The 14,233-nt window shown below is 39.5% G+C and overlaps 2 protein-coding genes across 2 annotated transcripts; both read right to left on the bottom strand.

Moving 5' to 3' along the window:
* Window positions 1-16: 16 nt before the first annotated feature.
* On the bottom strand, window positions 17-4,455 carry prf1.5 (perforin 1.5). The gene is made up of 5 exons (XM_031760307.2): window positions 4,060-4,455; window positions 3,550-3,824; window positions 3,104-3,375; window positions 2,763-2,904; window positions 17-2,644 (listed from the first exon to the last, which is right to left on the bottom strand). Exons 2-5 carry the CDS (start codon window positions 3,817-3,819, stop codon window positions 1,757-1,759), a joined length of 1,572 nt encoding a protein of 523 aa, XP_031616167.1. The 5' UTR covers window positions 3,820-3,824; window positions 4,060-4,455; the 3' UTR covers window positions 17-1,756.
* Window positions 4,456-5,447: 992 nt separating this feature from the next.
* On the bottom strand, window positions 5,448-11,925 carry LOC116336416 (macrophage-expressed gene 1 protein-like). Its single transcript, XM_031760291.2, has 2 exons — window positions 11,476-11,925; window positions 5,448-7,493 (listed from the first exon to the last, which is right to left on the bottom strand). Exons 1-2 carry the CDS (start codon window positions 11,923-11,925, stop codon window positions 5,847-5,849), a joined length of 2,097 nt encoding a protein of 698 aa, XP_031616151.2. The 3' UTR covers window positions 5,448-5,846.
* Window positions 11,926-14,233: the final 2,308 nt, after the last annotated feature.

Genomic DNA, 14,233 nt, shown 5'->3' with positions numbered 1-14,233 from the left:
CATAAAGGCTTCTATGCTGAAATATAATTACATTTCCAATTTTTCATTTGGGGAAACAGTAAAAGATTCTTTGATTAATCTAATGAAAGAGTGCCAAAATAATCACAGAGCAATAATATAAGAAATTACTAATAAACTGAAATTGGGAGCTCTGATATTTTTTTCCGAAAATAATTGTTTGTATAAGTGCGTATTGTTACCTTGTTATCAACTCGCTGCTGATGTAGACAGTTCCAACAGGCTTAAGAAAACTCAAGGGTACTTAAAAATGAAACTGGTGATGTCTTGAATCATTTTTTTTTCATTTTGGTATATACAAAAATGCTGCTGACACATCTATAGAAGACTAACAACAAGTAAGCTATCAAGATGTATCAATACATTATAATGTACAATTGCACACTTTATCATTCATTATATCTGTATATCATTATAATGCATTCATTTCAGATTAAAAAATTAGGAAAAATTTGTTCCTGTAAAAATGTGCTCAAATACCCCATCAAACTGGATCACCCCTGAAGGTCAGCAAAAATGTTGGTGCACATTTTACCAAGTTGTTCTGTCATATAGGCAAATCACCACAAGGACTTAATGTCTTGGAAAACAGAACCACCAGATGATTATATAGAGTACTGTGCAAAAGTCTTGAGCCATATCTAATTCGTTTTTTGTTTCCAAGAGTTTATTGTAATTTTTAAAGTGTCTTGGTTTTTATTTGGACACTCATTTAAAGGCCAGTCCTTGTACCATGCAACACTGACCCATGGCTCATTCAAGCATAATAAAAAGCCCCTATTCCAGTACTGTCTATGCACCGATAGCTCGGCAAAGAAACAGTTTTAAGTTGTCTTTAGCCATTTTGTTACTAGACTGCTTTCACAAAAACATATAATTTTTATAGTATGTATAATATAATTTCTTTAGTTTGCAAATGTCAAAGATGATGCATTTTGAGAGAAACAGCTAAAACTTGACATATTTCAGCATGTTGTGCAGTGTGTCCTTAAAAATAGGACTTAAATAAGTCAAAGACCTGAGATGGTATCTGAGAGAGAAATCTGCTTTTTCAGTTTATCCATCGACCAGTCGCTGAAGCATCATCAGAAATGGTCTCGAGAGAAAAATGGCTGTCGAGGAGCTGTTCAAGTAAGGGAAAGATTAAAGGCTGGGGCATGACCAATTAAACAAGAACTGGACTGAAAATTAAAAGCAACAGGTAGCCATTTGTAAGACATGGTGGAGAGACTGACTTGGTTTGGGGCTGCGTTGTAACCAGTGGTTTTGGAAAACCGTCTGAATGGCCACAGCTTATTTTTTTAGCATGACAATATTCATGCATGGATAGAAAAACACACAAACACTCAGTCATAGATCAGAACCTGGACCTCAACAATATTGAAGCAGTCTGGGGATCATCTTGACAGAGAACAGAGCAAAAAGCAGCCAACATACAAAGTACAGCACTGGAATGTCCTTCAAGAAGCCTGGAGATCTACTCCTGAAGGCTACTTAAAGAAATGCCAAGAAAGCTTGTCTAACAGAATTCAGGCTGTGTTGAAGACTACAGGTGGTCATTCCAAATATTGACTTTTAAGCTCATTACAAATGTACAAACCCTTATTTTGTCTTGGATTTTTTAATAAATGTTGATCTTGTATGTTGCTGCACCTAATTCCTGTTTTTGTAGCAAAATATGGAGAAAAAAAGAAATGAGGTACAGACTTTTGCACTGTACTGTAAATCCATAGCTAATCTACTCAGCATTGGGGGAGTATCGTCCACACCTATATCCTGTCAAGTGAGCATGACATTTGATTCTGTAGGTGAAATAGAGAACTCCTTTGCGCAGCTGACAGCTTAAGGAATGAGTTCCTCGCTCTGGAAACACAATACACCTCCCTGCAATATCATTGTAGAGCACGTCCCTATCCCAGACTTCAAACCTCAACTCCTGACCCAGTTCCACTGAGCCAAAGTCATAGGTGGCATTCCATATCGGGTCATTGTCATCCATCACCGTGTCAGTCTCTTCATATATGCCATTGTAGAAGATCTTCACATAGGCATCTGTTTTTGTGAAGGTGTCTGCCCTCAGGCCTGCAGCTCTGTGAATCTCCAGTTGGAGAGTTCCTCTACCAGCCCTTAAAGGGCAACAATTATGGTCCAGGTTGGGAGTCGGTGAGCAGTTCTTGAAACCAAGTTGGTCTTCCTTCAGCTGGTTCTCTTTTATGTACTCTGAGACAGTCCTGATCAGATTAGCGCTGATTTGTGAATCCTCCACCAAGTGATGCAGAGGGAAGATGGCATAAGAAACCACATCGGGGTTGTCATGAAGGCTGTTCATCCAGCTGTGGTAGGCGTCAGATGGGTCCTGCTGGTAGAGGATGTCAGGGAAGTACCTCTCTCCTCCAGTAACCTCAATCTTATGGGTCATGAAGCCTTGGTAAAAGCCCATGCTCATGTTGCCTTTAAGGAGGCTGTCACACCTGTTGGAGAAAGATGCATTGGCAGGGAGGAAACCCAATGCCATACGGAGTTCAACATTCAGGCAGTTTTTGATCTCTGCCTCTGAAAAGCCCTTCAGGGTGGCCAGGCAGGTCCTGAAGGCAGTGATTCGCCTCACCTTACCACCGAGCTGGACCTAACACAAAACAGTAATAGAATCCATTATAACATCACCATTATTTTGCGCCAGAAATGCTTTCTACAGCCTACATACTGCAGCATGAAACCCCTGTGTATCCAGCAGTTTCACTGACCTGGTGTATATAGTGTGTTCCATAAGTGTCTATTAGCCGTCTGTATAGGGCTCTGTTCTGGCTTGTGTTTAAACTCTGTGGGAGTCTCTTGAGATGCTTTGTGAACTCTGCACTCAGCGGTGGATGATCAGCCAGCCTGTAGCTGCAAAAACAAAAGGCATGTGGAGTTCAATCATGACACAACAGCAACTGAACCTTGCTTTTCTGTAGGAGGGACGATAAGCAGCTCAGTCCACTGAGTCCAACAATTCAAAAAGTAAACATTTCTCTCACGTTGCAATTGAGGTCATCCTTTCAGTTGTAGCACATACAGCTGAAAGGATGAGCCTGTTTTGCTTTACCTGTAATAGGTGCAACTGATTTCATGAATGGCAAAAGTGGCTTTGTCCACACTGTGCTGCGAACGTGCAAACTTTGCTAAATCTGAGCGGCTTCCTCCCAGAACTGCTTTTCCAATGTTGTCAAGGCTCAAACCCAAATCCCAGTTGTTGTTAACCAGCGAGTTGGAGCTGCGCAGCAGGGAGTCCACAGAGTGGTGAAGTGCACTGGAAAGCTGCTTAGAGCAGCGGCTGAAGGGACGCCAGTCAAGCACTGAAGCTGGGAGTCTCTGAATCTGTGGAGCAGATGAAAGGCAGGAAGTGGAGCGGGATGCAGGTGGTGGAGGAAAATATAGGAAGTTGAGGGGGAGGAAAAATGCAGGGAAAGTACAGAAAAAAAACTGGGTGAAGGAATGAACTTGAGGCTGATAAAGAGTGAGAAGGTTAAGCAGTAGGTTTCATGTTTTCACCTCTCCTTTTTGAAATCGGTTCGGACACAGTGTACAGGTGTGGTTGTCAGCTAGGTGGGCTTTGACATTGATGACATATGCTCCTGTCCGACGCATCCGCACCACGTCAAAGCCTTCTCCAGCCAGATTGTGGCCCGGTACAAAAGGAGCTTTCTCACACTGTGACCCTGTGCCACTCCGACAGGCCTGGACACTGCAGTCTTCCAGCATAATTGGCAAAGCCAACATAAACAGGAAAATATGTCTCTGCTGGTATCCTCCTGCACGCATGGTTACTTAAAGGTAACACAATACAGAGAGGGGGGGGGAAGGGAGTCAGTGGATTTTAATGGTTACGTTGTATAAGCACATTTTTGTAACTGAATTATTTTCCTTTGAAATAAAGAAAATGACAATTTTTTGATGTAAATGCAGATGGGCTTCTAATCCTCTTAAATATATAAGCTGTAATCAGGCCACAGATATTTTGTTAAAGCTGAGAATGTGCACATTAGTGGCATACATTCTTACCTTGTCCTAGCTTTCTTTGTCCTCTACGTTTCGTCGTTGTCCAGTATTTTTTCCACAGCCAAAATAAATCTCTTGATTTTAAGTCCCCCTCTTTATTTGCACCGTTGATTGCACAGCTCGCTGTAAACAATGGAACCTCAGGCTGACGTCTCGATCCTGCTGGAAATAAAATCACGGTTGGACGAGCCTTAGCGTTGCTGAGAGGCTGTGCTGGAAGCCTGCTGCGTGCACACTTTGGTCTATCATCTGCCTTTTGAAAAAACCATGGAGGGAGTTGCCTGGCTATGCTGCTCTCTCCCCTCTCTGTCTCTCTCCCTCTCTACCCCAAGGCCTTACCAATTTCCTCAGCATGAGCGGGTTTGTTTTTATTCTCAAGACCCAGTTCTGTAAATCCCTCACAGCCCTGTATGTGTGTGCACGTGCATGTGCATTTGTGGGGGAGGGAAATTTTGTGTAGTCACGAGAGAAAAGATGAACAGTGGTCTGAGCAGTCTTTACGGGAAATGGGTGTGTATTTATGTATGTTTGTACATGTGAGTGTACAGTGCACGGGTGTGTGTCTGCTGGACTGAATCTGTGCTTTCGTCCACATAATGTCTGAGCTGGCCTGTCTGTGTGCTGATAACCTTACCAAAACCATGAGCTCAGCTTTGCCACTGTCTATTTCTGGATGTGGGTGGCGTGTTTGTGGTTTTTTCTCAGTGAGGACAAAGGAGAGAAACATGTCTTTATGCAAAAGGTTTCATTCAGTGTAAGAGGTAGAGAGATTTCATTTCAGTTCATATTTGAATAAAGAATATTTTGTGTGGTGCCACAAATTTACGTATGTTTTCCTAGTGTAAGTTCCCTTCAATGTTAATATTATATTCTTTACACTATACTTTACACTATAAAGTAGGTTTACTATAAAGGTACAATTAAATATGCTTTGGATAAGCTCAAAGATTTACCGCAAATTCATTTGTTGTATCATGAAAAAACATATCATCATACACACACTGATCTAGGTAAGTCTATTGTGATTGTGATTTCTTTGCTGACCATTACAAAGTATAAAGTAAAGCTGAATTAAATGTTTTATTTGAGGAAAATGTACTAGCAAGATCTGATCTTGATCTCTCTGATAATCCTGAGTGGGTTTTAATGTTAATGACTGATTAAAAATGGGTTGGTGTGAGTTATGAACCTTGTTTGCCTGCTAAAGGGAGAGTCTACATGGCTACAGAAATACCATTCTTGAATACAAAAATAACATAATTTCTGCTATACTCTAGTGCACTTTCAGTCTCATCAGTTTAAACAGTAGGCCCAAGAGACAGAAAGAATCAAAATACAAAAAAAAATTTAATACTTTAGAATTGTACATTGAGAAATAAAAACAGTGCTAATCAGTTATACATGTTTATTGCAAGCAGTTTCAAAGTAATACAGTTCTTGGTGCAAAAACTGGAATTATACACATCATAATGGTATTGTGCATTTTGGCCTCAAGGGGGCAGTATTGGGTTCACTGTTTACATTAAGATAAGGACAAAGCTACGTTGCTACAAATCCATTTGCCAAGAATACAGTATAACAGTATAAAATTTATGAGTACAAATTACAAAGTACATATACTAAAAGCTGAAAGGGCTGAATCAAAATAGAACCTCTTAAATGTGAACATTTTTAACTCTTGTAAGAACCATGGATGATTATACAATAAAAAGAGGAGTTAAAAGCAGAATTTGCGACACTAGTTTAATCTCTGTAGCTGCATACCCAATGCTCTAAGCTATATTCCTCTCTCAAGCCTCGTCTTGCTGTTCGCTATCACCCTCTTCACGCATTTCCTCATAAGCTCTACTTCTAAACCCAGACCTCCTCCTCTTCCTCTTCACTAGGAAAACTGTCACTATAACCACCATCAGCATCACACCCATCACACCAAAAACTACACCTGCCCTTTCTCCATTAGACATCTGACTGAGTTCAGGGTTAAGGCCTTGAACAATTTCCTGGATTTCTTCTGGTTTGGCAAGTTTCCACCTCTTGGTCCGGCCCACTCTCACCCAGCTGTTTTCTCCTTCAGTCATCACCATTACTGTGTTGGTGGCTTGCATGCTGATAAGTGGGCGTTTTGTGAACGGAGGCAGACGAATTGGTTGGAGCTCTCCACCTGTGAACAGTCCAGACTGGACACAGTAGAGGATTTCACAGCCATCACTGATTGCAGCAAGGTGCTGACTGAATTCGGGAGGGCACCTGTACTGATTCCTTGCCAGTGGGTTTGTTGACTCACAGCTGAAGAGACCTCCGAATGGTATTGAGTATGTGGTGCCTGTCTCATAGTCTTTACTCATACAGATCACCTCGCCATCTGAAAGGAACTTTACTGGAATGAAATTTGGGGGACAGCTTTTGCTTTTCGTGAAGGGGTTCAGGAGCGAGGGGCTGTATATGCCGCCAAACAGATACCCTGAGTTTTCTGGAGCCTGGCCATTTACAGAGCACCAGTAGGTGTTGATTCGAGCATAGCGAACATAGTTTACATCCTGACAGCGTGTTTCATGACAAATAAATATAAAACAGGAATAAGGTACCTCTTGACATTCATATTTAGAGTAACTCTGCTGTCTCACCTCTGATCTCAGTAAAGTTGGTAAATAAGGTGGACGACAGGAGAAATCACCTGTATCTGGGTTTTTCTGGGCCAGAGCATCACAAAGTGAAGGTACATATGACGTGGGATCACACTTTTGGTAGACACCACCAAAACTGAGGTTGGTAGCTGGACCCTCACAGGAATTATCATCCATGTTAGCCTGGAAGTTGAAATTCTTGGAGTTGATGTTGACACACCCAGGGCGAGTATTGATCTTGTAGTAGCGTTCTATGGCCCGACTAATTGTGAGAGCAACTTTTCTAATCGTAGGGTGTGGCAGATCAGTGAGCGTGTTGGTGTTTATAAAATAGTGCAGAGGAAATCCTGAGCGATCGATGGCAACAAGGTTGTTTCTGGTACTTTCCTGCCACTTCTGCAGAGTGATGCCAGGATAAAAGGGTGCACCTCCATGGCTTTGAATGAGAGAGTATGTAATGTTGGACTGATATGTTTGAAGTGATGAGCTCTGTTGGGCACTTTGACTGCTAATGTCAAACTTTAGTTTATTAAAAAAGGTTAATCCAGCCTCTGCTTTCACAGAGGAACTTTCTGACTCACTGTCTGACACATATGAGGAACGGAGATAGTCCTCCTGCACCAAAGCCGCCCCAGCATCCACACTAGTGATGACATGAGTTCCATAGTCCAGCACCATCATCTCTGAGAGATAGTCCGCATTTTTCGTCTGGTTGTTCTCAATCGCATCAGCGATGTCTCTGACTTGCTGAGCAAACCGTGCGTCCAGAGTGAAGTCTGGATAAGCGTTAGCTGTGTAGATGAAGTTACGAACCTTTGAAAGAGAAAATGAAAATATCATTAACTGTTTTACACTGCTGCATTTCTGGCATTTATGTTTGCTTCATTTTCTTTATTTCCTCTAATTAAAGTGACTGTATAACAGCCAGTTTTGGGCGTAAGGCATGATGTAAACAACACTGCCTAATAAAAAGTTTTCACATATAGTTTTACCAGTGTATATGTAATAACATACATTGTTGGGAAGTAGGGCTGGGTCATATCATACCGTTCATGGTAATACCGGTATAATGTTGGGCAACGATAAGAAAATGAAATATCGCGATAGAATATGGGTAAAACACGCATGCGCAGTGCCTTTGTTTTCATACATACATGGCGGAAAAAGCATGGCGGCAACGGAGAATGAGAAGGGCGAAAGCGGATTGTTGAATGAAACGGATAAACCAGAATTGGTTTGTAAAAATGCTGCAACTTCAGTGGTGTGGAACTGGTTTACCTTTTGTCTGTGAGATACACAACAAAGCACTATTTTTGGTAGAGGATGCTAGCGGGCCGTCGCTATTACCGTGTTTTTTGGAAAATACGGCACACTTAAAATCAATCCTTTGATTTTTCTGAAAATCGGCAGTGCCCCTTATAATCCCGTGTGCCTTATGTATGAATTCTGGTTGTGTTTACTGACCTCGAAACGATTTTATGTACACGGCGCTCGAAAATCTGTCAAATGTTTTAGTACGACTTTGCTAAGCTATGAAGCCGAAGGCTTGATGGATTGTCGGAGCATTACGGCTATCGTAGGCAGGAGCCTCGCGGAGTGATACGTACTGTGCTTCAACATAATATTACCGTATTGTGTGTGTATAACCTCTTTTTAAGTTTTGTGGATATTATACATGGTTATGCTCAGGATATGTCGGCCAATTTCCACTGGAAATGCCTTTTGGTTAAACTGTCAGCAAGGAATTTGCATTTGCACTGTTAATTTTTTATATAACTTTAATGCACATAAAAAACAGCTGCTTGTTTAAGTGGAAATACATTGATGGGGTTTTTTTTGCACTAATAAAGTTGTGGAGTTGTGAAGTATTTTGTCTAGTGTCAATTATATCGTCAGTTATGTCGTTATCGCAAATTTTCAAATATATATCGTGATAAATATTTTTGGTCATATCACCCTGTTCTATTGGGAAGGTTACTTTTAAAATGTATTCCACTACAGATTACTGAATACATACCACAAAATGTATTTTGTAACGTATTCCGTTACGTTACTCAAAGAGAGTAAGGTATTCTCTGTATTTTGGATTACTTAATATATTATCATGCTTTTTACAACTACATGAATGTACTATTGCTGTGTGATTTATTACAAGGTTACTCGCCATACCAATACCAACTAGATTCTTAAATCTTAATATAAAATGAGTAACAGTAGGGTGGACATTAGGTAAGGCTGCACTTTTAGCAGCGAGCTCGTATAGAAAACTATTCCGCGGGTATATAAAACAGGTCCACAGCTCCGAACCGTAGTAAAGGGACCTCTGGCTAATACGTCGGGTTCCGTGTGGAATTACCAAAAATAGAGAGGGGACAGTTTAACATATGAAACAGGAAAAGATGCAGTGTAATCCCTTTATTTCAACAAAGTAGCTGTATTCTGAATACCACCTTTTTAAACGGTAACTGTAACGGAATACAGTTACACATATTTTGTATTTTAAATACATAACGCCGGTAGATGTATTCCGTTGCTCCCCAACACTGATAACACACACTGTGTGCACAATTATTAGGCAAGTTGTATTTTTGAGGATTAATTTCATTATTGAAAAACGACAGCGCTCTCGGTCAATCCAAAATGTTAATGAACCTAAACCCAAATGTTTAAGTAAAAGTGAGGTTTTGTCTTTAAGAGAAAAATATATAGATATAGATAGAGATAGAGAGATGTAGAGATGGATAGATCTATTAGTGTGCAGAATTATTGCGCAACTAAATGAAAAAACAAACATTTTCCCATCTCATTTGTTTATTTTCAAATGTTAAATTGAGAACAATAAAACAACTCAAAATTTACATATAAACATTTCTGACATATCAAAAAAAAATTAAAAAATCAGTGACTAATATGTACCTGTACCACTGCTTGAAGAAAGTGTCTTCTAGAAACTGGCAGTAGGTTTTGGAGTTGATTTTCAGGCCATCTTCAACCTGAAAAGGTCCAACTAGCTCATCTTTAATAATACCAGCCCTTACCAGTACCCCACCTCCACCTTGCTGGTGTCTGAGTCGAAGTGGAGTTCTGTGTCCGTTACTGATCCAGCCACGGGCCCATCCATCTGGTCCATCAAGAGTCACTCTCATCTCATCAGTCCATAAAACCTTTGAAAAATCTGTCTTCAGATATTTCTTGGCCCATTCTTGACATTTCAACTTGTGCGTTTTGTTCAGTGATGGTCGGGTTTCAGCCTTCCTTACCTTGGCTTGTACTTCTGGACACTCTGGGTAGGTTGCAGTTCTGGAATATGGCAGCACTGGATGATGATGGCTTCCTGGTAGCTTCACGTTTGATTCTTCTCAAATCTTTTGCAGTTAATTTGCGTCTTTTTTTCTCAATTCATTTCTTGCGACCCTGTTTGCTATTTGCAACAAACGTTTGATGGTTCTGTGGTCACACCCCAATATCTTAGCAATTTCAAGAGTTCTGCATCCTTCTGAAAGACTTTTTAGAAGTTTTGACTTTTCAGAGTTCTTTAAATCTCTTTTTGGCCCATTTTGCCTGAGGAAGAGAAGCTGCCTAAAAATTATGCACAGCTTTATATAGAGTGTTGATCTCCTTAGGCCACACCCTCACTCATTACACAAATACACATCACCTGATATACTTGAATCCAATAAGCACTCAAGTTTATACAGCTTGAAGTCAGAAAATATGCATAAAAATTATGATATGGCCAAAATACTCACTTGCCCAATAATTGTGCACACAGTGTATCTTTACTGCACAGTCTCAGTGCCTGCAGAGGATCTAAAACATTGATGTCTGATATACTCAACAGTGTTAGAAAATAATAATTAATTAATTAATTAATCAAAACATGTATTTCTTTTTTAAGTGTAGAGTAAACTTAAGTTGATTTTCTTTAACTATTCCTTCTAAATCTACATTAAATAAATTTGAATTAAATCTCTAAATCTAAATCTTTATTTTCAATGTTGTTTCACTGTATTTGCCAGTTGCTTAAAAATGCCTTACATCGCCTTACTATATATGTAAGGCAATATGTAGTGCAAGAGTAGCACTGAATAAAAACATTTCCACCACTGCAATTTTTCTTGTTTTTTTTCTTCTTCTTGTTATTGGACGACTTGGTTGTGGCCACAGAAGTTCCATTTCCTTCATAAAAACAAGGCCTTCTGTTTTGATCACTCGCATTTATGGGTGTGAAATTTGTCAAGGAGTAAAATCTAATTATTGAGGAGTTCTCCAAGATTCTGACAGCTCATCTCTGGAAGCGGATGATGTAAGCGTCTTACTAATGTTAAAGGAGATGACAGTGGAATTTACCGGAACAGGAGACTCATGCGCTGAGAATTTACAGTGCAGAACCCCAGCTACACATGCGCTCAGGTGGGGTAGGCATGGGGTCTTCAGCTCTCTGTCCCTGTCTGCAACAGGATTTAACCTGGGCTACGATGCTGGAGGGCTGCATGATAGCATGGTTACTTTGAGTAAAGAGACCAGCACTGATAACATCTGTCCTATAGTTAAAATATTTTATTTTTTTCTCAAAGCTTCTTTCAACTCACCACAAAGGGTGGCTAACTGAAATACTTTTATGTTTTCAACTTTGTTAGACTTCATCTTAACTTATTTGTTCAAATAAATTTAACAAATTCATTGCAGTGTTTTTGTTAATAAGTGCAAAATCAATATGTTACATTGAGTCAATATCACACCTCTGTTTTTTCTTTCATTTTATACATTTAAAACATCTAAAATTAAAATTTACCTGCACTCTGGCTGTTTTTGAAGAGTCTTTGATCTGATGTGTTTTCATCCTCTTGCTCTCAGCAGAAAATTTACCATTGAGAACCAAGGGGAAGGATGTATCTGCATTAATGCTTTCAGATGTCGAGCTTTTCTGCTCAAGCCAGGACCTGATTATCTCTGAGCTGGTCTCCACGCCTGTTTCTTTGTGAGGGATGACAAACACTTCATCTGGAATGAAGTAGACCCCGTCCTCAGTGGTCTGGCACTGGGAGTAGCTGAGGTTCATGACTCGACCCATGTCCATGTTTCGGAGATTGTCCCATCCTCCACCTGGCAGCACCTCCAGTGCTGTGATGGAGAGGTTGGTAGAAGCACGGCATTGTCTGAGCCAGTTGCTTGGACGGCTCACAGGTACTGAAGAGCAGACATGAAGGCAACAGACAGCCAGGAGAATCACTGCTGTTTCCATCATGACTGTGTCAGAAGTGAGTGCTGACACTGCTGAATATAAACCCTAGCCATTTGGTAGCCCCTCCTACTGTCATGCGACTAGCAGGTTAATCTTGTACCACAACAAAGGGGAGGATTGATTTTGCTTTCACTGTCTTTATGTAAGGTTCATAACATATACAGTACTTTAACTGACAAGGAAACTGTATTACCTGTTTGAGAGCAATACACCTTTTATTCACCAACTGCATGCACATAGTACTACATTCTCCCACAACTATTACACAATACTTATCTATTAAAGTAATGAGAATGTGCCAAAACATGTGCAGTTACTAGGAGTTTGAGAGAAAAACATATGTGTCTTTTTTTGTATTTTTGGTTAATTAAATTAATGAAATTAATTTAGTTACTGAATGATGAAAACCACATTTTCTTTGTTAAAAAGTCAGAACGTTGAATTGGACATGAAAAATTATATGTACTAAAGCTAATTTAAACAATGGAGCCCTACTCTAAAAACTTTAATAGACTTATCTGCAAAGCTGGATTTAACAAATGACTGTTTAAAGTTAAAGATTTTAGAGAATGTTTAGTACCATCTTGTGCCAGTACAGAATGTGACATTACTGGATTGGTTGATCAGTTAGATGTTGCTAATGTGTCCGTTGCACACACCAATCAATCTTCTCCCTAAGAACATGGTGATGGATGTTAGGATTACCAATCACGCTACATTAAGAAATTTATAGTTTGACCGTGTGTGCTGACATGTTATGTTGTAAACTGTTTGGATATGCATGGGAAAGAGGGACTAATTTATTGCATCAAAAATCTTTACACTTGACCAAGGAAAAGTCTACTGCAGTTTGTGAACCACCAATGCAACTGACTCAAATAGTCATTGTTTACGAACCCTAAAATTAAAACCAACAGTTTCCTGTTTTAGTGCAGCTAGCCAACAGTGAAAAAACAATCATTGCTTAAGAGACTGAGAGTGTCAGTGGACTGTATTTCTTTGGGTTATTTAGCATAAAACCCATTGCTGCAGTCAGAGGGAGTGCAAAAGCAACCTCTTTTTTTCTTAGGATTTTCAGTTTTAGTTTCCTTCTTTTGGTTTTAGTTCTGTCGCTTGTTAGCTAACATACACCAATGTAAGTCTATCTGTCTCTTAAGTCTGATGTCATTTGCCATATCCCTGTCCAAACTGTGAATGTAAACAATTGTAAAACGTTTAATGGGGGGGTTTTTTTGCCATGCTATTGGTGTGTATTAATTATATAAATTAAGAGTCCAGGTGGTAATAGTGGTTTTATAGTGGTGGACTGATTTTGCTTTTAATTATATTTCTTAATAAAGTGAATTACATGTGCTATACTTTTCAACTGAAAAAAACCCAAAAAAAACCCCCAAAACTGGTTGGTTGTTTAAGAAAACATTAAGGAAGTTTTTATTCACCTACTGCACAAAATCCCACATTAATTTATTTGTTAAATTAATTTATTCATAAAATTATCAAAAAGACACAATTAGTGATAATATCACTAAAATGTAAACAGCATATAAGAACGATCTCATACCTCAACTTTCCAACCTGAATGTTTGATTAACTGTAAAAAAGTGGGGAGTGGTTCTGTTCAGGGAGAGACAAGACCAAATGCCTGGCTTGGCGTTTGCTGAGGTAAATGGCATGAAAGCAAAAAACAAAAGTCTGTTAGTGCATTCCAGATTAAATTGGAAGTTGGAGTTTCCAAGTTCACAGTTGGAACACTCCCTCAACTTGGATCGCCAACGCAGAAAGTCAAAGCAGCTGATCTAACAATCCAAGATGGAACTGTGAATGTAAACATTAGCACAACTTTTTCTTTTTGCCATGTTGTGTACTTGTGACTCACTAAATAGGTTCTGCACACAATGTGCACACCAGAGTTAATGACAGGTGCATAAGATGAATTTTAAAAATTTGTCTCGCTTACCATTATTTAGTTTAATCGTGATGTAAGCATGCTCTATTCATGAATGTGCTGCAGCTGTGTTTTTAAGTGCAAAAACAAACAAGTAAATGCTGCTTTTGTGCTTTTCCAGCGCTACTTTGGGAGTGGCATCTCTCAGACACCAGGTAGAATTGTTTTGTCTCAGCTGCTAAAGAAATGATTGAGACAAAATTGTATGTGCTAAAGTTCAAACTGTAGCAGATCCGACAAAGACTGGAAACACTTCTAGGTGAGAAAATTCCTCAAAATATAAAAAGAAGTCACTTAGACGGCTTGTCTATCGCACCACAAAAGTCTAAGATGAGGCAGCAAAGCAAGTTTGAGCTGCCTTCC

Source organism: Oreochromis aureus, linkage group 12, assembly GCF_013358895.1.
Source record: "Oreochromis aureus strain Israel breed Guangdong linkage group 12, ZZ_aureus, whole genome shotgun sequence".
Taxonomy (NCBI): domain Eukaryota; kingdom Metazoa; phylum Chordata; class Actinopteri; order Cichliformes; family Cichlidae; genus Oreochromis; species Oreochromis aureus.
The sequence above is the reverse complement of the archived record's forward strand: the minus strand, read 5'-3'. Positions and strand labels throughout refer to the sequence as shown.